The sequence below is a fragment of the Paralichthys olivaceus genome, chromosome 16 (genome assembly GCF_024713975.1).
Source record: "Paralichthys olivaceus isolate ysfri-2021 chromosome 16, ASM2471397v2, whole genome shotgun sequence".
Classification (NCBI taxonomy): Eukaryota; Metazoa; Chordata; class Actinopteri; order Pleuronectiformes; family Paralichthyidae; genus Paralichthys; species Paralichthys olivaceus.
Window position 1 is genome coordinate 8,747,381 of NC_091108.1, and position 22,321 is coordinate 8,769,701.

The following is a 22,321-nucleotide window of genomic DNA, read 5'->3' on the forward strand; positions in this document are numbered from 1 at the left end:
AACTGAATTATTCCTGTCATGACTTATATATTAAGCACCCACCTCCTTTACACGTAGAGGATTATACTTATTAGTAATATAATAATGCTCCTCTCGTTCCGTGCTGGCTTTCTTTGATGTGCGCCCACAGGGTCAAGGATCATCCAACCAATTGACGCAGGATAAAACCTTGATTCTTGTGGCTGAATTAAGACACAGTCTGTTTTCTTTTTCCCTTTGGTTCTTTCTCCCATGGGATGAATTCTTCATCTGCAGTCTTGTGCAGCTGAGTGGTTGTTTGTGGAGAGACAAAATGTTTCACTGTGTTTACTGTGCAGCAGTTTGGCCAAAACTTAAATGTTTTTGAGAAATGTGCAACTTCAGACTGTGATTTTCGCAGCAAAACAGGACGGTCTGTGCTTTGCAAATATTTCCCTACGCTTCGTTTAAGTGTTTGCAGCAAACTCTGGTATTTTTTTCATCAATTCTCAATCCTTTACCTCATAATCGTGGCGAATGGGTCGTGCTTACTTTGAACTCGCCACCTCAGTTTATTCAAGAAACAAGAATTTTAAATCTTTCCAAATAAATATTGATCTTTGATATTTTTTTGAAAACTTGTCCTTTAATGAGAGTGGCATGGTAAGCCCGACAAGTAGCCTTAATGCCATATGTTGGTAGTGGCTAATCTATAGGGGACTACATACTTAACATTTAGTCTGAGTCTAAAAGATGTACTTTAACATTTTGGGAAATAAATCCGCTACTTAAGTGAGAGATATAGTAAAATTGATATTGATATAAAATCTATCTACACCTGTAAAGCCTTTCATGCCAGCGGTGCACATAAAGTTTGCAGTTTACAGGGATAAAGATGGCAGATTTACTACCAGTCATTTTTGAAACAAATTTCAAACAGAAGGAAAGAAAACCTTCTCATTCCCTAACGACAACTGTGGAATTTTGGAATAATATGTGCTGTTACTACTGTGGCGTTTGAGTGCAAGCTAATACTGATGCTAAAGATTCATGAGACGGTTTGATATTTGATATTCCTATGAAGGCTGCATATTTGATTAGATGCGAAAAGGCTGAGGCTAAAGTCCAAAATCCTCACCAACTGACGACCTTTAGAGCAAATATGCCTACATTTTAATCTATGAATTCTCTTAACCTTTGCTCCAGAGTAAAAAAAACATAAATGACACCACTTCCAAAAAAAACTCTTAAAATGCCAGGTATTGCACTTATTAGTGAGAAGAAGAAGAAGAAGAAGAATGCCTTTATTGTCATTGAACAGGGTCTAATGAAATTATAGTGCCACTCCTTTACAGTGCAAACATATAAGTACAAATATACTAAAAGTAAAAAAGAATAGGTTATTTGAAATAGTGGAAATTGAACAACATTTACAAATATACATGTAATAGAACTACTAAATCCAACCACTCACCTTTTAGGGGAATGTATTAAAGAAACTGCAATTATGAGACTAAGGTAGAAAAAGGTTATTTTCCCTTCAAATTCACGCTGCTTTACAAAAAGAGAAAACATTACATGCCTGCATCTGGCATGATAGAATCTCACTTCCTCTCAACGGACCCACCTGAGGAGTTAAGTGGCAGCAGCAGGGTCTATCACACTCAGTCTCAGCAATATGACAAATGTTTCCTCTTAAACCCGTTCAACAAGACATGCTTCAACCTGTCACATGTGATTCCCTCCGCCCACTGTCTTTCATTTTTTGAATAAATGAAATAAACGGGAGATAAATTACAGAACAGTCCTCTGCCATGAATACAAATGATGGCTTTGGAATTTGAGGTGGCAACACTGAATTCATACATCACCAGAAAGAGAAAATGGATACGACTTAGAGCGCTTTGTCTAACCACAAATGGACTCGGCCCTATAGTGCCAGTTTCTATTTTAGCATCCTTATATCGGAATCAAGAGTCTCTGATAGCAGCTGTCTGGGAAAGGCGGGTGTAGCCCTGGGGTTTGTGGTTATGTCTGACACTGTCTTTAGAAACACTTCCCAGCAAGGTAGACCAGAGCAGGGACTAAAGTGTCATGGGAAATGGTGCCATATGTCCAAGTAGATTTTCAGTGTTTCGCCGCGCTTCGACAGTTGATATGAAATATGAGCCGTTGTGGCATAGTGAGGAGCTCTCGGGTGTTGTCTGTGTTTGAATAGCTGGTGTTATTTTGTGAATCCCAAATGTCCTTTCTCATCTTCCACCTTGCTCCTGTGTGTCTCACGTCTGATGGGCAGTCAGGTAGTGCACGTGTCACACATTTTTTAAGGCTGCAGCACTGAACGCCTTACAAATTTAGGGATGTGGAACTGTAGACTGTGCGTGCTGTGAATTAATCCAGCTCAGTTCGTCATCTTAGAGATATGTGCATAGACATTTTAAGAGTCCTATTGTCTTATTTTCCACATGAAATCCCTCACCACAATGGTCTCTTGAATTTTATTATTTAGGCATTTTTTTCCTTTGGCCAGTAATCAAAGTGTGTCATGGAACAGATTAGAAAATACTGCGGTAAAGAACAAAGAGACTGGGGGAAAAAATTATGAAGCAGTTCCTTATAGTTGGAATTATATATGGTTTTTCTTTTCTTTTTTTCCACTTCATAAATTCCCATTGAAAATCTTTACTCCACCTGAGCAGAACATGCTATATGGCCTCTCTGTCAGTCCGGATATTGGATTATGGAGGCATCCCCTGCTGTTGGAGGAAAAGCTTGACTCTAAGATCTTCTCTTTCTTCCGAAGATGTTGGCTACCAGTAATATAAGGAATAAAACAACATAAAAAGACAAACAATCTTGAAGTACTCCTGCTGTGACCACGGTGGGGGCACTCTTATTTGACTAAAGGCTACACCCTCCTTTATGCTGCAGAGAAAGCGTCCCTGTCAAACCCAAGCCCAGAACAATGGGGGCCAGCCTTGGGCAAACAGGGCCATTTGCATGCAGCTGTTTGCCGTTTTCAGAACCACAAAGGCCAATCAAAGGAACCTTAATGGAGGATGACAAGCGTCAACCAACGCCTTTGCTCTCTGTCTGTTCCAGCCCTCTCCACTCTGTCTACCCTCCAAAACTGGCCCAGATTTTTTCTTTTTAACACTGATCAAACATTCCTCCACTTTTTTTTTTCCTCCCACCATTTTATGTCCTTTAGAATTGTTAGGGTTAAAGGTTGATCAGGACACAGCCCAGCAGAGATTAACCCCAATATATGTGTACTGGTCTGGCACAGCCACAAAATGACAAATATCTCAACACAAAAAAAACCCCTCCATTATTTTTTTGTTTCATCTCCAGGGTTTTTAAAAGGCACCAAGTGTAACTCTTGAATGTTTTCAGATGTGTCCATCTGAGCCACAGTGCCACTTCCAATTTCAAGGGTGTTGATAGAAAACAAAATATGTATGATGAGGGATTGGAGGGGTGGGGGTGTGGTGGTTGGGAGTGAATTAAAGGCTGCCAACGGTAGCAGAAGAAAAACTCCCAGAATGCAACATATTGAGAAGTGATCCCGGCCTCTGCTTTGCTCTCTTGAGCTCAATAGACAGCTTAGCAGGCAGGTCAGGGGGAGGAATCTGAAAAGCTACTTTCCTCGCAGTCACTCACTGACCAGAATACATGATAAGGCTCTGTGTCAACAAGGCCAGGAATAGGGATCACAGCCAATTATGACTGAGTCAAAGTGGTTACCATGGCAATTTGACTAAATGCTCTCAATAACGCATTATTCAGTTCCCTCAGTGATTGTGTAATTTCATGTTAATCTGAGGTACAGACACTGAGAGTGCAGCTCATTTTCTTTCTTTCTCAAATTCATACACATGCATCTTGTTGTGGACTTTTTATCCCCCTCCAGTTTTTTTGACACTGTTTTCCCTGCAGCTGGTGCCCTTCTGTCGCAGAATTCAACTGCTGCAAAGTTGAGCAGTCAAACAAAGCACAGAACGTGAGATGAAAAGCTTTTCATACTTCCTTAAGACACTAACACTTGTGCACACAAACAATCATCCCCTCTTTCCGAGATCTCTCGCAAAACTTGTCTAAACCCAGAAAATCAACACCTACATCCAGAAACCTTTTGTTGTCGCAAGGTATTTCCTCCCTAGCTGTGCTTCAATCCTAAGATCTCAAGCAATATCCAGTTAAGCCGACCAAAGTACATTCCCTTGAATTCAGCTCCCCTCCTCTTCCTCCTGCACAGCATAAAAATACTCCTTTATATATATATGTATTTGAAATTTCTAGACAGATTTGTCATTACTTGCACAATTACAAGCTGACAAGAAAGTCATTAATGAGACAGAGACTATATGCAGTTTGGAGAAGAAGCAATTTGTTCTTAAGGCCGCCAGTACAGTCTAGATACTCCCCCTAATTGATGTAGTGTTAGCCTATGACCAGAGAGATCTATGCAGGCAAGGGAGGAGGAGGCCAGTGAGGCACAATCCTAATCAATCGCTTGGTCTGTGTTGACAGTAGCATGCCATCATGCCATAGTGAGCTGATAGATGGGCAGAGTTGGGAGTGGACAGCCAGAGAAGGAGGTAATGGAGGCAGATGGCGTGTGTGTGTGTGTGTAAGGGAGTGTTTTAGCCCAATGACGGTCTCTCTGCTCAGAATTTTAAAACTCCATGAAATGCATTCTTTCTGTCTGCTCTCTGTAGCTGCCGTGATAAACCCGTCACTCCCTCCATGAGGAATGGCAGGCGGAACAATCATTAGTCTTCGCAGTAAAGCCGGCGACTTCACTCTGTGTTTTATCATCCACCACCCTGGACAGGTTTTCTGAAAGGTGCAGGTAATTGTACAGGTTATTGGAATAGATGGAGTGACCCCACAGCCCTCCACTTATGGTGCGGCTACACCGACGTCTCCTAATGAGGTGATAAACACTCCAGCTAAGCAGAATCTACTGGCCATTAGATAGATCACGGTATTATAATGAAATGTCTTGTGGCCGAGTGCCAGAGAATTTATACCATTAGTTTCCTATTTTGTGATACTGCCACCAGGACTAGTGTGTGCAGACGTTACTCCTAATAGGCGATGACTTCAACATTGTATTTTGCAGCTCTCTGTGTCTTCTGTTTTTGACGTGCAGACTGACATGGAATATCATACAAGTGAGCCAGGCACAGCGGGCTGAAATGACTAGCACACATGTGGGTCGGGGGGTTTCAGGGTACGGATTTCAAGTCGGAATCACTTCAGCTCCAAGCAGTTCAAACAATGCTAATTGCGTAAGACCCCGGCTGTCAAAAGTGTGAGCATAATTAGAGTGAGGGGGCAAAGTGAACCCAGGGTGGTAAGTGTTCGAACATCACAATGCTCGGGAGCCAATGGGAGCATGGAAAAGGTAACAGGCTGAAAGGAGGGCTAATTAGGAGAGAGCAGTGCAGAAAATACAAATGGTTACTGCCCCCTCAGGGACCCACTATTGCTCCAAACTATGGCGATTATTGACGGTTCATGCCGCGCTCTCCTTGCACTTCTAAAATGGAACACATTTGCATGTTGTACTTAGATTTTCACTAATTGTTTTCCCAGATTTTCAGTGCTCCTTTTTTATGTTTAGATCGCTTTAACCTCAGATAATGGATTTCTCCTTCCTTCATTCTTTTGGGGGTTTTAATGACATTTTTCTCTCTTCGAATCTCCACATCTATCTGTGACAAGACATTTTATTGCTTAGGGGTCAGATTTGTGTGAAATAAGTAATTTTCCCCCAAAGTAGAGCTATTTGGCTGCACTCCCATCTGCTGCGCTCCGTGTATAGATTTTTCCCGTGTGGACTCCAGACCAGTCCCCTCTTCGATCGCCGACACTGTAAAATAGATTATATTACACTCCATTCTGCCAGGATTCTTTTTTTTTCTATCTCACTTTACAGAGCGAGTAAAGCAAAAAGAAGCAAAGGAAAGGGCATGTATGACTGTAGAACAAACTATTCTCAGTCCACATAGGTTTGGCCCCTCTGTGGATGTTCTCTAGGTGGAGACCTTCCTGGTGCTCTGTAGCTTTTCTATTTGCTCAAGAATTTATGAGGTTACCACTGGTCTCCAGTGACTTACAATTTCGATGTCTTAGCCAACATCCAAGACCACAGAGAGATGGAGAGATGAATTGTTTCGTCTTTCACCATTCCTGTATTGCGTGTAATGGCCCGTCTGTTTAAAACTGTGGTAAACATTGGACTGCTGCTGCCTATTTACTTTTTACCAGTGTATTTTTTCTGCACGATGTGTGGCCTTATTGTCTTGAAGCAGTGACCCTTTAACTCATTAATTTTTTATTTATGTGCCTCAAGATTTTTCTCCGTCTCTGTGTACGTCAGGGTTCAGCCGTGCAGCCTTGCCCTTTGGGTTGGTCAGGAGAGAGCTCTCATGTGAAGGATATGCAATTGATCTCCGCTGCCCGGGGAGTGATGTCATCATGATCGAGACGGCCAACTACGGCCGCACTGATGACAAGATCTGTGACGCTGACCCATTTCAGATGGAGAACGTCAACTGCTACCTCCCTGATGCCTACAAGATTATATCACAAAGGTAAAACACTGGGGAGAGGAGGGATCATATTTCAAAACCATGACCAGGAGCTGAGGAGCAGAAGTATGTTTTTTTTCTCTCTGCGACCAACATTTCTGCACACAAAGAGAAATGTTTAAATCATCACCCTGCTCTTGTATCCACCCACACGCCGGACAATTAATCAACATCTCGCACCTTTTCACGTTTTTTTTTCTTTCATTGACTAGATTATGTAGGTGGCATTTTGAAATTCAGAAAACTAGGGCACAGATTAATTCTTGACAGGCAGGAATTGACGTCTGTGTGGCAGCGCTCTTCGCACCAGCTTCATGTTGTTGCTGCTGTTTGAGTCATAATCAGCGTAGCTCAGAGACACGAGTCACAAAGACACCCTCTTAATTCCCTATCTGGAATATTGGGCTTACTTTGTTCAAACACTTGTACTGCAATTGAAGTGACTTTGCCTCAGGTAGTGAGCAATGCCCATCATCGTGCCTTTTATGCCGGTTACCATCTCACAGGATGCTGCCTCGCTGTCAAACGACAGCACAGCAACACTTCAGCTCGACTGCTGCATGCCCCTAGAGGTGTGTGTGTGTCTGTGTGTGTTTGAAGGGCACTGGATGAACTATTCATGAATAGTAACCAGTGCAGTTCATCTTCTAATGCACTGCTCTGTCCTAACATAGCCCCAGCCTTTCAGCTAACTTCTGAGCATCATCACCCACCATCATACTCCTGTGGGGTTTTCCCTCCTTGATTCACTTCTTTACTCCCATGACGAGGTGCAGCACCACAGAATAGCTCACGGAAAAAAAGATCGAGCCCCGCTGTCTCTCCCTGTCTTTCTAAATTTACAGCCCAGTCCCAGTGCACTCATACAGCAACACATCGCTGACTGTGTCCGTGTCCTTCAGTTCTACTGCAACCTGCTACGTTGTGCACCGCGTCTGTTGACAAGACTGACTCTCACTTGCTGAAGCCGCACTTCAAACTTATCTCCACAGAAGATTCCCTGGAGGCAGTGTGCGAGCGAAAAGCTTTGAGAAGACTCTGCACCACAAGCTACAGCACAAGCCCTTAATCATTGGAATTATTCTAATGAATCAGATCAGAGGAAGCGGATTCCTGACCGTAATTAGGGTTGATGTGATAACCAGGGATGTTAAAGCAGTCACAAAGTTTTGGGAGACCCCAATCACTCTTCCTTCAGGCTGCAGTAAACTAAAACAAGGAGTTTCTTTAAAGTGCACCACAATGCCCGGCCAACATCTTGAAGATTAACAAATTCAAAAGCACTGCAGGCAGATACAGTAAACAAACATATTAACCAAGATTGGCTGAGATAGGCACAGTGGGGAGTCTGCCGCACAGAGTGGCAGTTTTGTTGGTTTTGAAATTGCGACAAAAAAAATATTAATCAGTTTCTCCACATCAAAAACAACCAGTCTGGAATCAGGCTGCTTGATTTTCTACAATGTCTACATCAAAGTGTTTTGTCAAGTAAAATATTTGGTTGTTGACAAAAATGTGGCTGGATTAAAAATGCATGGAGGAACTGATGGCAACTGAAGTCACTGGTCCTGTTTAATATTCAGGTGGTCCCCCGCCCTCAGACATGGACTGTAAATGGACTCTATGTCAGACCTGTCTCTCTCTCTGCTAGCCTCAATGTTTTGTGTCAGTACACAAACTATTCACCCACAGTAAACTCCAAATAAGATTGCTCTGCTCACTTGCATTTCCTTATATCGATGGAAACCTGTCCCCTGACCCAGTGAAACTAACAGAATACTTCTTCAACCGGTTTATAGATGCAGCTTTTAAATGAAAAAAGAGAAGGAATCTGAGATTGTGCTCAGTGCAGTAGAGATTACACCCGGTGATTTCAGCAGCAGTTTAAAACAGAGGCAGCGTGTTAAAACGCTTAGCAACAACATCTCCGTTTTCTCCAAGGCAGGAGCATCTGAAAATTACAGTAGAATAAACGCCAGAGTGAATCATTACAGCTTGAATCTTGAAGAAATCTGCAGAGTATTCAGATCCTTTTTATTTACTGCAGATCAAATGACGTGGTGTAATCAAAAGTGACACTTCCAACCGAGCACTAACTCCAAACTAACACGTTAGCCGTAACAACAACACAGCACTTTGCCGTTATGTTCACAGCTTGTTATGCTTCCCCCAAGAGCCCAAAGGTTGAGTTAATTCAGGTTTAAGTAAAAGGAAATACTATGTAAAAATAAAATTACTGAAGTCAAACTATAAGGGTACTGTACTAAAGTTTACTATACATACTGTACTGCTACCGCTTCAAAGTATATTATTCTATGCAATTCCTTATTGGATTATTGTTACAGATGCCTGGAAGCAGTACTTTAATATTGTATTGCGAGGTGTGAAGCTAATTTTATATACTTACAATACACTTGGGTACTCCATGACAATGTAGTCAATACAATGGCTTGTATGTTAAATGTAACTATAACTGTCAGGGAGATGTAGTGGGGCAGAGAACATTGTTGTCGTCAGAAATGACGTGAGTAGAAGCACAAACTGGGATAAAATGAAATATTAAAGTGAGCGACAGGTATCTCAAAATTATTCATGAGTACAGTACTTGAGTAAATGTATTTTCCATGACTGGGGACTAGTGTCCGTCAGACGTATAAACTCTAAAAATATTAAATCAAATAATGAAATAGCATCTCTCTCCGTGCATTTTAAGCGATGCTCTCATCTGGTGTCAGTCGGTTCACATGTTCATGCAGTGACCCGCCTCCCTCGCAGCAGCTCTGACTGTAGTGAAGCCATAACGGAGAATCTCTTAAGTGCAGCTGACACCCTATTGTCAGTGATGCTTAAACCATCACTGATGATGCTAATGCTATTTGTTAACTTCATAATGGGCTCTGCACCTTTTTATTCATATTTAATGGGAAATAATCCATTAGTTGCAAAGGATGGGTTTTTGTCACTAAAATGCAAAGCAGGATTTTGAATGTAGCTCTGCTTAATGCACATACAGTACATTTCCCTTTTTATTCTTTACCTTAAAAACCTGCATGGTTACGCAAAGTACGCAGACGAGGTTCAATGTTGTTGTTGTGAAGCACGAACCCATTTGGCAGCCACAGAAAGCCTCTTAAATTACTAATGTTTCTTTGAATGTCATGTCCGATGTTAAAATATATGTCCAACTTGCATGACTGCTACTGACCTTCTGAAATATTTATCTCAAGCTTGCAAATTGTTGAATGTCCTATTTTGGTGCCAGTTTTTTTCTTGTTTGCTTCTGCTGACTTTATCCTCAATCCCTCGGCCTTGAGAGAGCTTGATTGAAGTGAAGCCAATTTCACCGTATACAGTATTTACACAAACTCAGTCCTCTGCTTTCCTTCCCCCCCTCTCCCTCTTTACTTGAACTTTTTTTATGCACCCTGAAACATCTGCAGACACACACATGCACACGCTGTGACTTTCCAGTTCAAATATCAGACTGCTCAATTGCTGAGGGAAATCATTTCATACAGGAAAAGACTAATGACTTCATTGAAACGACCCATTCACACCGCTTCTGTCGTGTACATGCAGCGGAGCTGCTCCGTTTCAGCGGAGGTCACTCATTCCAGTCCAGTCATGCCACCGCCACCTGTAGTGTGTTTTAATGAATGTCTTCCCTTTCAATAGCGGCATAAGGACGCTGTTAAAGGAAATACCATCGCTAATTCCTAACATGCCTGTAGCTGCTCTCTCATTCGGTTAATCATTATCATTCCCACGCACATCCATTTACGCTGCCTTAATATTTTCATTCCTCTCTCTGTTTACCAAGGTTTAAACTAGAATGCATATGTGACAGGCCCGGCCGGGATTTCATCAATTTCATTGTAGCCATAACGATGAACTTTTCCCGCCCTGTGTGTTATTAATGTTGTCTTTGTCGAGCACCCTTGCTGTGGGTAGTCATGATGAAATCTCTGGTCAATCTTTTCTAGGTGCAACAACCGTACGCAGTGTGTGGTTGTCACTGGCTCTGATGTCTTTCCTGATCCATGCCCTGGCACCTACAAGTACTTAGAGGTCCAGTATGAGTGTGTTCCCTATAGTAAGTATCGCCATCCTAATCACACACTGAACTCTCACTGTCTGTTAATGAAGTGTCTGTAGAATAGACAGATATGTGCTATAACTGCAGCCTCTGCAAATACACTGAATACCTTTGTTTTACAGATGACACTTCAACTCGTGGGAGTATTTGGAAGAACACTTTAGCATTGTTAATTAGAAATTATGTTGAAAAATAACGCGTTGCAGTCATTTAAAGGGTCAGTTCACCCCAATTATAAAAAAAAACATTTCTTACCGCTTGAGGAATCTAACCTCTCAGTTAGTTTTGCTTTTAAGTTTTAAGATAAATGCCTTTACAGTTTTGGTTTGGTTTCCGATTGGCAAACAAATCTTCTTGTACTAAATTAATGTTACTTCTCTAATGGCTTACAATGAAACGTGTGTCTTGTCAGTGTGCTCTCTCCGAGCCGGTGTCTGCACTCAGCCCAAGAATTTTCAGATTCATCAAACTGAGATTTGTGCCTCCACATCATTACAACGCTAGTTTGTGCATTTTTGCTCGTGGTGCTAACAGCATGAAAAAACACGACATTTTTAAAAAAGCATCAGTAAAATCTCTCTCCAGAAACCGAGCTTGTGTTGCTCTACAGACTTCGCTGCGAGCAGTTTCCACTGGAACTATACTCTGCAGAAGATGTGATCCCTGTAAAAATGTTAGTTTTCTCTGCTGTGAGCACCTCAAACAACATTCTTTTAACATCTATTGTATTTGCTTGGTGAAAGAAAGAAAGAAAGAAATCTTAGATATTTCTTAAAACCAAAACTATATGCGTGTCTAGTGATGACCAGGGGGAACTGGGATCTGTGTAATTTGGGTGAATTTACTCTCTGAATGGTTCTAATTGCATTAACTACAGATTTATAGTGTTTTGCTGAGATAAAAATGGAGATTATAGAGAAAGAAGTGCATTATTGGTCTCACATCAGTACAGAACATTCAGTAATATCATGTGGAAACATATTACAGAGGATATTGGAGTTAAAATCCTTAAACTGTGAGATGATTCTGCATCTTTTTCTCAGATTAACCAAATCTCTGCACACGGTCATGGAGCGGCTCTCGTCTTTGGATGATTTAATTAAACGCACTGTAGAGTTGTTTAAAGCCGGCACTACTTTAAACTATGTCTCTGGAATCGGATTTGAGTTAGTCTACCTCAAAAGGGTATTTTAGAGTCTATGAGTACAAATCTAACCTTCATCCCTGCCTGTTAAAACACTTAGTATTTAATTGATGAATTGTAAACATTTTCTGAAATATTCATCTCTTCTTTTTCTTCTTTCAAACAGACCTCCCTTTTACCTCCTGCCTCCCTTCCCCCCACTAACCTCTTGGCTCTCGTTTTTTTTTTAGCTTCCAATCTTTCAGAGATCCCCCCCTCTCCCTCCACCCTGTGTACGCAGCTTCAACATGCCTAAAAAAAAAAAACCTCCATATTAGAGCGACTGTTCATCCATCATCTAATGTGCTGTTGCTCTCGTTGGCTCATTCAAGTTGAGTTCTGGTCTGTAATATTAGCACCGTGTCATGTTTATCGTGTGTGGGCGAGCGAGTTTGGAATCGAGTTTGGATTTGTGTTTATGAAGTTCGAACAAACTCCACCCTCAGTCAATACAAGCCAAAAATAACTCTAATCCATTGAAGTATGACCAGGACTTTCAGATTTTTTTTTTCTCTCTCTCCCTCCACTTAGCAGATGCATTTTTAGAGGGATTTATTCTGCTTTCGGGTGGTCGATGCATTATTTTGTTGGCAGTTAATGACCGCAGGAATGAAAAGTTTTAACACGCTGAGAAGCATGACACTTTGCTCTTCTCAAGTTATAACTCTCCTGTTTTGGATCCTAGGACGAGAGGCCATTTCACTAACAAACATCCCTCTCTTTCCTCCAGCTCCTCTTCTCAAAGCAGCACCGCAGTTCACCTCACGGTCATATCCTCCGACTAATTCTCCTCTTTGTACCTGGTAGTTGTCTCATGATAACCTTTCTCTCCCTTTTGCACTCTTTTTTCGCTTTCTTTTCCAATGCCTGAAATAGAAGTGGAGCAAAAAGGTAAATGAGTGGTCTGGTCCCTCCCTCCCCCTCCTTCAGCTCCTTGTTCTGTGGTGTTGAGTACAGCTCCCCTCACGTCTCCCCCCCCCCCCCCCCTGATTGCCTCTCCTGTCAAATGCTAAACCCATAGGAGGATTGTTTGCACCCATGGAGTCCAAATGAATTCCAAAACAGAATTTCAAATGACATCCACGCTCATCCAATGTAGTTTCCACCCCCTCCCAACAACGTGAAAGAAAACACCAACTGTTCGGTGTTGATTTGTTCCAGGGACTCTTGCTTAGCACTGTATTAACCCTTGAAGAATGACTAGTTGTGTGTATATATTCTTAGTTGGCTCAGTTTGTAGATTGCTTGGCCCAATTTCCACTGCACCCATAGCACGTGATGTGAAATAGCAGTGATGGTTGAGTGAGATTGGCACAGACTGAGAAAAAAAGTTTGAAAAGAAAACAATTCACTGTGTTCCTTTTTTATCCAGAACCAATTATTATAAAACTATCAAAATGGGAACCTTGCCATGGCCTCCCTCACCCATCAGTGGTTACTCTTGTTTATTTGCCACAGAAGTAGCAAAAATCCTTCAGCACTGTTCGATCTATTCCCAAAACCTCCACTTTCATTTTCCCTCTGCTTTGCTGCCACCACCACCATTTGACAACCTGTTGTTCACTCTTATCACAAGATGTGAAGTCGGTTCCCTTACCATTTTGGTTTATGACCTCAGTCGTGTGATTATGCATGTGCAGTGTCTCCATATTCCCAGTTGTTCATGTGGCATTTGACGACAGGGACATGCTGGTATTAGAAAAAAAAACAACTTGTGAACTCTACTTCTCCCATTTCCCATGTCTTTCATTTGCAGGAATTTTTTTTTTCGGTTCTCATTTTATTTCGTCTCTGTTAGGATGTAGCAGCAGACCCTTGAGATGCAAGTTCTCTTAACGTCACATTTATCATTCTGAAATAATCACTATGACACATTCATTTGGTTTCTTTCCCCCCCCCTTTTCATTAGCGGTAGTAACACAAGCACTAGTTAAAGTATTCCTCCAAATTCACAGTCCCTGATCTTGAGTTGTACAGCAGCGAGAATGATGCATGTCAAATGTGTCATGCACAGTATTTGTTTAACTTTTGGCCTTATTGTATTTTGTTTCACTCTCTTTCTGTCACTAGTTTTCATTTGTCCTGGGACTCTGAAGGGTGTAGGAGAGGCCACCTACTTGTTCGAGGCAGAGCAGCAGGCGGGGTCGTGGTGCAAAGACCCTCTGCAGGCTGGAGACAAAGTCTTCTTCATGCCCTGGACACCATACCGCACTGACACCCTAATCGAGTACGCCTCTCTGGAGGACTTCAAAAATGGTCGCCAGACGACCACATATAAACTGCCGCACCGTGTGGATGGGACAGGCTTCGTAGCTTACGACGGCGCTATCTTCTTCAATAAGGAACGCACCCGCAACATCGTCAAGTTCGACCTGCGCACACGCATCAAAAGTGGCGAAGCAATTGTTAACAACGCCAACTATCACGACACCTCACCCTACCGCTGGGGTGGCAAGACAGACATTGACCTGGCAGTAGATGAGAGGGGTTTATGGGTAATCTATGCCACCGAACAGAACAATGGACGCATTGTGGTGAGCCAGCTCAACCCGTACACGCTTCGCTTTGAGGCCACGTGGGATACGGCATACGACAAGCGCTCTGCCTCGAACGCCTTCATGGTGTGCGGCGTGCTGCACGTGGTGCGCTCAACCTACGAAGAGAACGAGAGCGAGGCGAGCAGGAGCCAAATCGATTACACATACAACACCAAGCTGAGCCACGGCGAATACACCGACATCCTCTTCCCCAACCAGTACCAGTACATCACCGCTGTGGATTACAACCCCAGGGACAACCAGCTGTACGTGTGGAATAACTTTTACATCCTGCGCTACGACCTGGACTTCAAGCCGCCGGATCCCGCCGAAGGTGAGAGCTGCTCCATTTTCTTTAGCTCATTGTCTTTGTGTTATTCTTCTCTTGTTTGGCTGCAACGTGGGATGTCACAGATGGCTGCCTTTTAATTTTGGTTGCAATTCAGGTGTGATAAAGGAAAGAGGGTTGTGTTAGTCTTGGGGAAAGGGCTCATTTGCAGACAGAAATTACAGATTCACCTTGGAATGAGGGATAGGTCCCAGTGGCATTGCAGCAGTGCAAAAAAATCAGCTTCTTTATTACCATGAGGGAAGCAGAGGCACTCACTCCAGCTGAATCTTGGACCCTATCAAATTCTTTAATCTCGGGCCTTATTCAAAACCATTATGAACACTGCCCTCCCGAACTTTCCCCTAATGCTGGGAATACGTTGGAGAAGTATTGTGCACAGTGTGACAGAGGTTATCCGCTCATGCTTACTGTGGGATTTCGAGTTGTGTTGCCATGGCTACCTCAGCAACCTCGCAGAAGCCATTTTTTGAAAATGATCAGGAGATAATCGCCGTTCTATTGTGGTGTGATAAACATTTGTAAAACCACCAGGATAAAGAGTGAATGACTTATATGGCACATGGGGAATTAGAGTAGGAGAATGACAGGTAGGAGATAAATTACAGTGAAGAATCTTGTCAGGCGTTTAGTGGCTTAAATTAATCGGTGTAGTGCTGAGAGGTGACATACGTGTCATCACACAGTGACCTTACATCAAGCTGATAATGGGCTTAATTACCTGACTGCAGCCACCTTATCCCACAGAGCCAGGCTAAGTCTCCTTTATCAAGTGGGGAAACAAGGAGCGTGACCCGACTTGGCGTCATTTCAGAGGCTCGGGTTGCCCCTGAGCACTGGTCCGGATTAGGTTATGATTTTTAACTTCTGAATATTCGGGAGGGGGTTTGCCAGGGGGGAAATCTGATTCTTGACCTGCGCTGTTGAAGGGGGGTCGGTGTTGATGTCTCAATGGAGTCTGTGTGCTCCTGAACTCTGCCCTCTTGTCAACACGTCTGTTTGTTTTCCTGCCGTTCCCTGGAATCTCCCAACCGCAATAACTCGACACCCAAGGGGGAGCTCAGAGTTTGTGTCTGTTTTACAGAACAGGCAAAGCTTCAATTAAGGGTACGTTAGAGCAGATATGAAAAATACTCCAATTCTAATGAGTTCTCCATGCATGCAAACTGCCAGCTCAACTGTTCACGTCCTGATGTATGTAAATGTAATTAACAGCTGAATTATCATAATTACCCTCCTTGTCTTAAAGGAGGCTCTGGGAGAAGTGGCTATCACAGAGCATTTTCAATGAAGGGTTTAATATGCTCTCTCAGCTACTGTAATGGCTCGGTAAACATAAATACCACATAGGCACAGTGTTGCTGCTCGAACAGGAACACAACACAATATATAACAGTTGTTCATTTTACTCTTTATTCTAAGTACCTGTTTCCTGCCACTGTTTTCTTATTAGGATCCAATTTAGAAATAAATCTTTGCAGCAGAACTTGTCACCGTGGATCATTAACCATGTTTTATTGGAACATTTTCAAATGCTGCGAGTTCAAGAAGGAGAGAGAGGAGGCATCTCGAGATGCTGCGACCAGCGCCACGCCGGCCTTTTGTGAATGACACTTGAAAATAATTGGATCTTCTTTATTAGTTTTTTTCAGACCTACACCTTTAACTTCTTTGCTGTGTAGCTATTAGGATTTATCGCTGCCCATGATATGGCGTTGAATTAAACAACCTATTCTGCAGGGTAATCTAATGGTGCTGAAATAATGTCTCCCTCTCTGAAACTGAGGGGCACTTGAGGCGTAAAGGAAATTAATTGTTCCCATTAAGATTCATCGACCGCAGAGTGAAGTTACCTCAAACACCAAACCCAGTATATTTCTCTGCTTTGTAGAACTAGTGTAACACGAGAAGTGTCAGTGTCCTTTTCTGTCAGAAGCATCAACCTTGGTTGTAATGCTCATCCCAGAGAGGCGCTGGGGTGCCAGCAGGATTAGGAGTTTATATTAGGAGAGTTTTTGCAAAGTGATCAAAGCAGAACATAATTGACCTTAGCAAGTTGTCTGCAATTCCTTTACTTCGCATATAGGGTTTGCCACACTGTGGGTTTTTTTAATTCTGGCCATGCTTGAAGTGATTAGCTGAGAGCATTCCCCATATTGATCTCTCCGCTTATTGTTCCAAACAGTTCACACGCGTTTAAAGAAAACGTCTCTGCTCTGCTAATGCATTGTGAACACAAAACAGCAATGATCAATATTTAAAGAGTCCGCCTCCTCAGAGGTCTCTCTGAAAGAGGCACATGCCAATAAAAAGCACACCTAGGTGCTCACAACTGCAAAAACATAGAGGGACAAAGGTAATGCATTCTCTGTGATGTGCAAAGACATTAATGGATTTCAGTCCAATGAATTCAGAAAAAGAAACAATCAGAAGAGTCGTAATTGCAGAGAGCATTTCAGACTAACAAGGAGAGAAAGGAGAAAATTAATTTCCGTTTGAGGTGGAATTGATCTGAGACCATAAAGACGAGAGGCATAAAATTAATGGCTTTGTCCGAAAGGCAGAGCCACTTTCAAAAATCTGGTATCTAGCAGTGAGCACAAGTGGACTCCACTCTGGAGTGAAATGTCAGGGATAAAATGCTATTTCATATCCCGCATGCCACACATACACTATCTATCATCACAAAGCTGATGTTTTCTTTTTTTCTGCTCAGCCATTTTATGGCTAAACCCAGCTGTGCACCTCGCTGCACTTGGGTTTGCTTTTATATCCCAGAACGACGCCTCCAGGTTAGCATTCAAGACGAGGGACATTTATAGATGTATCATTTACTAAGCCTGTGTTCCACCCTCTGAAGCATGATGTTGAGCAACAGAAATAAAGGCTGAAGCAAAGCAGAAGATTTGGAGGAGCTCTAATTGGCCCTCTTGCTGAATTATGGCAGGAAATTGTTTAAGCGGACTTTACAGCCGTGTATGACAGGGAGTTTTGGTCTTTTCGCTTACAGCGTGTTTCTGTCGGCACATATATTTTCCTGTCTTCATGCTCGTGTCTTTACAGCTTTGCCACCTCCCTCTGACTCAGACTGTCTAGTTGTGACTGCGCTACGTCGGCTGCTCCACAGTATTCAGTTTCAGGTCTCATGAATTACCCCCACACAGACACAGGATATGTCCGGCTGAGAGTTTTTTCTGTCTGCTGCTCTTTTAAGAACAACTGTCAGTAAAGCAGCGAGGCCTGCAAACAATTTCACAACAACTTGTGTTTTTCATTTAGCAGGAATAATGATCAAGTAGTCCTCAGCGTTGGATCAGAAACTAGAGAAAATCATCTCGTGCCCCTTTGCCTTGCATGCCGAGCTGTGTGCTCCCGTCATGTAGGCTTGAATGAAGCAGATAAACAGCCTTATGTAAAATTCATGTCTTGTGGGATTTATTTCCCTGTCATTAATTACCAGCACTGGCTCTAGGTACAGAGGAGAAAAGACTAACTGTAGCTCTTACTCAGTTCTCCTCGGAGACAGTCTTGTTAGTGAGTTAAACTCAATGAATAAAGACACAATGAAGACACATGGGCACGGCACACGGCACAGGTACTGTATATAAAGCCTCATTAGCATTGCCTGTTAGTCTGATTAAAGGTTTGAAGCTGTTTCTTAGATTTGCTCATCCATTGGGTAAAAATGACAATTAACTTGCAGTAAAACCCTGAACTCAAACTTTCAGAAAAACTATTATCATTAAAATGTACATTAAGTGCCACCAAAAGTAAAAGTCCAACGTAGAAACAAGTAGATTCAAATCAAACGGCAAATGTCCTATAACCAGCTGACTTGTATTAACTTGTTTTAAGAAAATAAAACTTTTATAGCTCAATATTAGACAAGGGTCACTAAGAAAGATGGAGGTTTCTACATTGTGCAGTAAAGTTAAAGTAACTCCAGCTGTTGAAGAAATGTAGTTCAGAAAGTGCAGTACAAGTACATCAAAACTTTAATTGCATAGTACATAGTACACATAAGCATGGTATGTGAGTAAATGCACTTTGCATCACTGGCCAATTACTCCAGCAAACTGACTTGTTAGTGTTTTGCCATCTGACATTGTTGACTTTGTTTTTTTTTAAATCAGCGGATTATTTCTCTCAGGATTGATTATTGAACATTATCTGTGTTGTCTGATAATTACAGGCAAGTATTGAGGTCTATCGTCTACACAACAGAGCAGCTGGACACCTTTAGTTTGGTGACCGACGAAGACATTTCACAATCCAAAATTAGATTAACTCAAACTTGTGTTGCCAGTGTTGTTTGTATGGAAAAGGTTCTATTTTATCTCGGTCTTTGTCTCCCATCATTATAGTTTTTATATTTTAGTAGTCTTAATTACTGCATTATCTCATTTTAGACAAAGATTTTAGCAATTTTTCAAAGACAGCTTGTGTTATGCGGTTCTCACCATTTCCCTTCTTGCTCGATCTTGAAGTCATGTGACCCACATAACCCACCATAAAACAATAAATCAATGTTTTTACACTCAGGGATTAAACAGACAAGTTTTACTGGCATATTTCTGAACTTTTAGAAGAAGCAGTTTCTCCGTGTTTTCATTCTTTCTGCTCAGCACACCAGCTGCAAGCCTTACAGTTGCAGTACCATATGGTGTGTTTACTCTTCTTGCACCATTCATCTCATTTTCTTGTCATTTCAAATGCTGTCGAAATGGATCCCTGCTTTTTAACCGAGCGCTGCATATTTCCTTACAACTAAATATGACTATTTGTTATTGTACTGGGAGGATTAGCCTTGTAGGTGATTCATCTCCAGAATTTAAACCAATTAAAACAGCTTATATTTGGCTGCCAGCTGTCATTACACGTCCCTAATATTAGGTATTAGGTGGCTTATGATCCATTCATCCTAGAGTTTGTGTTGACAGGTAGATATGTGTAATGTGAGATTTTTTTTCAAAAAGTGTAGCAGTGTAATGTATAAAAACAAGGACGAACAGAATATCAAAGCTTGTTATCATCTGATTATGGTTTAATATTTTTTGTCATCATCCTCGTTGATATGTAAATGACTCCGGGGGGCAATAAAGTGATAAAACTAATCCTGCCTCATCTTCATGTCTTGATTGATGATCCTCCATAATGGCTTTCGTTCCTATTTAGCTCTGTTTTAATTTACGTGCTCTGTTTAGACTCGTGACAGCCGTTTGTCAAGTGTTCAATCTCAAACTCTTCCATTATTTACAAGGAGGTATTATTCAGCATATGGCGACAGTATGCCTTCGGTGTCAGATTGCCCATAAAGAGTGACTTCACAGCCTCTTGAGAGAAATGGCAGCTAATTGGTGCAGCCCTCTCACAGTGCTATCGGAGGACACACTCTCACTGGAGGGGAATTTTCTCTCCGCCATCAAAAGAAAATTGTAGCGCATGGTACAGAGACATCAAAATAAGCCCACAGATGCATCTGACAAGCACATTACTTGATGTAGTATTGAAAAGATATGTTGTGTATTTGATGTTCTTGATGTTAGTCACAATCACTCTCTGATGTGGAGCCCGAGACACGCTGACTATAAACATGCACAAAGATTTTATCTTGTCTTTGATTAGGAAAAAAAAATCACTCAGGCGACATCTGAGTGTCTGCTAATTAACACGATATAATTCCACCATTCTGCCTGAAAGCGTGAACATCCAAGACACAGTGACCAATTGTCCCACAGTGCGAAATATCTCAGTCCTTCTTTCACAAACTAAAATTCTGTGTGTTGTCTCAATGTTTCTAAGCCCTTCTCTCCGTTGGGGTTTGTGAGTGATCAAGGGAATTAGGGCAGCAAGCGTTGATTCATTTCCTTATCAATTAATCTCATTAATGAGCCCATGATATGCAACATTTTCCAAGACTCAAGTACACAGACAAAAAGAACTTCTCTCTCGTGTGAAAAAACCACAACTTACAGTTTTGCAGGTAATTGTGTTTTCATGTTGGAATTCCCATCAGTCATAAGAAGCAATTTAGAAAACAAGTAAATACTAAAAAAAAAGCTTTAAAATCTCCGGTTTCATTCTTTGCTCTGGTTCAACAAGTAAATTCAATACCCTTTAAAATAGTGATCGAGATATATAGAATAGATAACTATTTAGGGCCATTGGATGTTTTTTTAAATCAAACTGCACCAAATTGTACACAAAAATCAGTAATAAATAATAATCACGGTATTAGCGAAAAGTAATAAAAAAAACAAAAACCTAATGACAACGCATCATTCCAAGTTTCCTGGTGATCCGTCCTAAACATTTATTCATTTATTTATATTCTTCTGGCAAACAAACACACACACAAATATATACTGTTTGTATATATATTTAACACCTTCTCCAAATTGATTGAATCATATATATATATACAGTTAAAATCAAATCAAATATGCCTCGATGGATAAAGAACCATGAAAGAAAAACAAACGTCCAAACTGAACTAAACTTTTGTGATGAAATTGTGATAATTTATGAATTTATGATAATTTGAGGAAATGTGTATAGGTGCTTGAGCTGGATTACTATGATCTCAGGAGCAGGTTAATCAGGTGATGCAAGCACATTAGGTTTTTATATTAGCATGTGGAAAAGCAAAAGTTTGCTCAGAGAAGTTTAATAATCTGAAAACCAATTCCACTCACCCTCGCATTGCATTATATACAAATATTGAATTAACAGAGTCAGCCTATGAATCATGTCACTTTCCCAGAGTCAATATAAAATCTTCACCTCTAATACGTAATATATTTGCAGGAATATTTTTTAACCTTCTTTTTGTAGTCGCAGTGTTGTACTGTTGTTGTAGCCTGGTCAGGGTTATTTGTCTTTTTCTTTTTAATTAAATTGATTCTATATCTTCCAAAAAAAAGTAAAAAGAGAAAGATGGTGGGTGCTAACCAAGGCTTTCTGATCATCCGCCCAAGTCCCGTACGTGTTAGCTCTTACTTTCGCAGCCACGCTGTCCGAGCCAACCTGTGAAAATGTAGGTGAAAGAAACACAATGACAGAATAAGTAGGTAATTAGCCAGGGCTTCCTGCCAGTGGAAAAGGTCACTGAGTAAAATGTCACAATTCAGCTGCAGTGCAGGTTGGTTTGAAGGTTTGCATTTTTTCTTCAGTGACCATAACAGGATCCTTGTTCCCTCCCTGCCGAGGCCTCCTGCCCACACCACCGCATATCAGCTCTGTAATAAACCCAGATGTTTCACTGGAATAAAAAAAACCTCCAAGATTTCCCTGAATGACTGATGAGTGCGCAATGTGAAATGTGGACTTTGTCACCATTCTCTCTCAGGAAATGGAGATATGTGTTTGATGATGGAGTGTCAGATAGCATGATATTGCATTTTTCCCAGAAGCACCCGGGGAAGCTGAGGACAACACTGTAGTGCCTTTCATAACGGCAGACCTCATTGTGGGAAGGTGCTTTTATCTCCAAATACAATCAGGTGGTTGTCAGTAAAAATGTAAGATCATTCATGCGGGAGACAAGTAGCCTTGTATATCCACGTAGACATTTCATTTTATTCATATTGGCAATTC

The 22,321-nt window shown here is 41.5% G+C and overlaps 1 protein-coding gene across 14 annotated transcripts in view; it reads left to right on the plus strand.

Moving 5' to 3' along the window:
• The window catches only part of LOC109638845 (adhesion G protein-coupled receptor L2-like), an 87,529-nt gene that overhangs the window by 33,150 nt on the left and 32,058 nt on the right, over positions 1-22,321 (plus strand). For 10 of the 14 annotated variants that reach the window (XM_069511130.1, XM_069511133.1, XM_069511131.1 and 7 more), the window contains exons 3-6: positions 6,350-6,563; positions 10,544-10,653; positions 12,716-12,730; positions 13,910-14,710. In XM_069511130.1, the coding sequence (XP_069367231.1) occupies positions 6,350-6,563; positions 10,544-10,653; positions 12,716-12,730; positions 13,910-14,710 (1,140 nt within the window). The remainder of the gene's footprint in view (positions 1-6,349; positions 6,564-10,543; positions 10,654-12,715; positions 12,731-13,909; positions 14,711-22,321) is intronic. The other 4 variants (XM_069511125.1, XM_069511137.1, XM_069511138.1 and 1 more) reach the window with 1 other exon arrangement.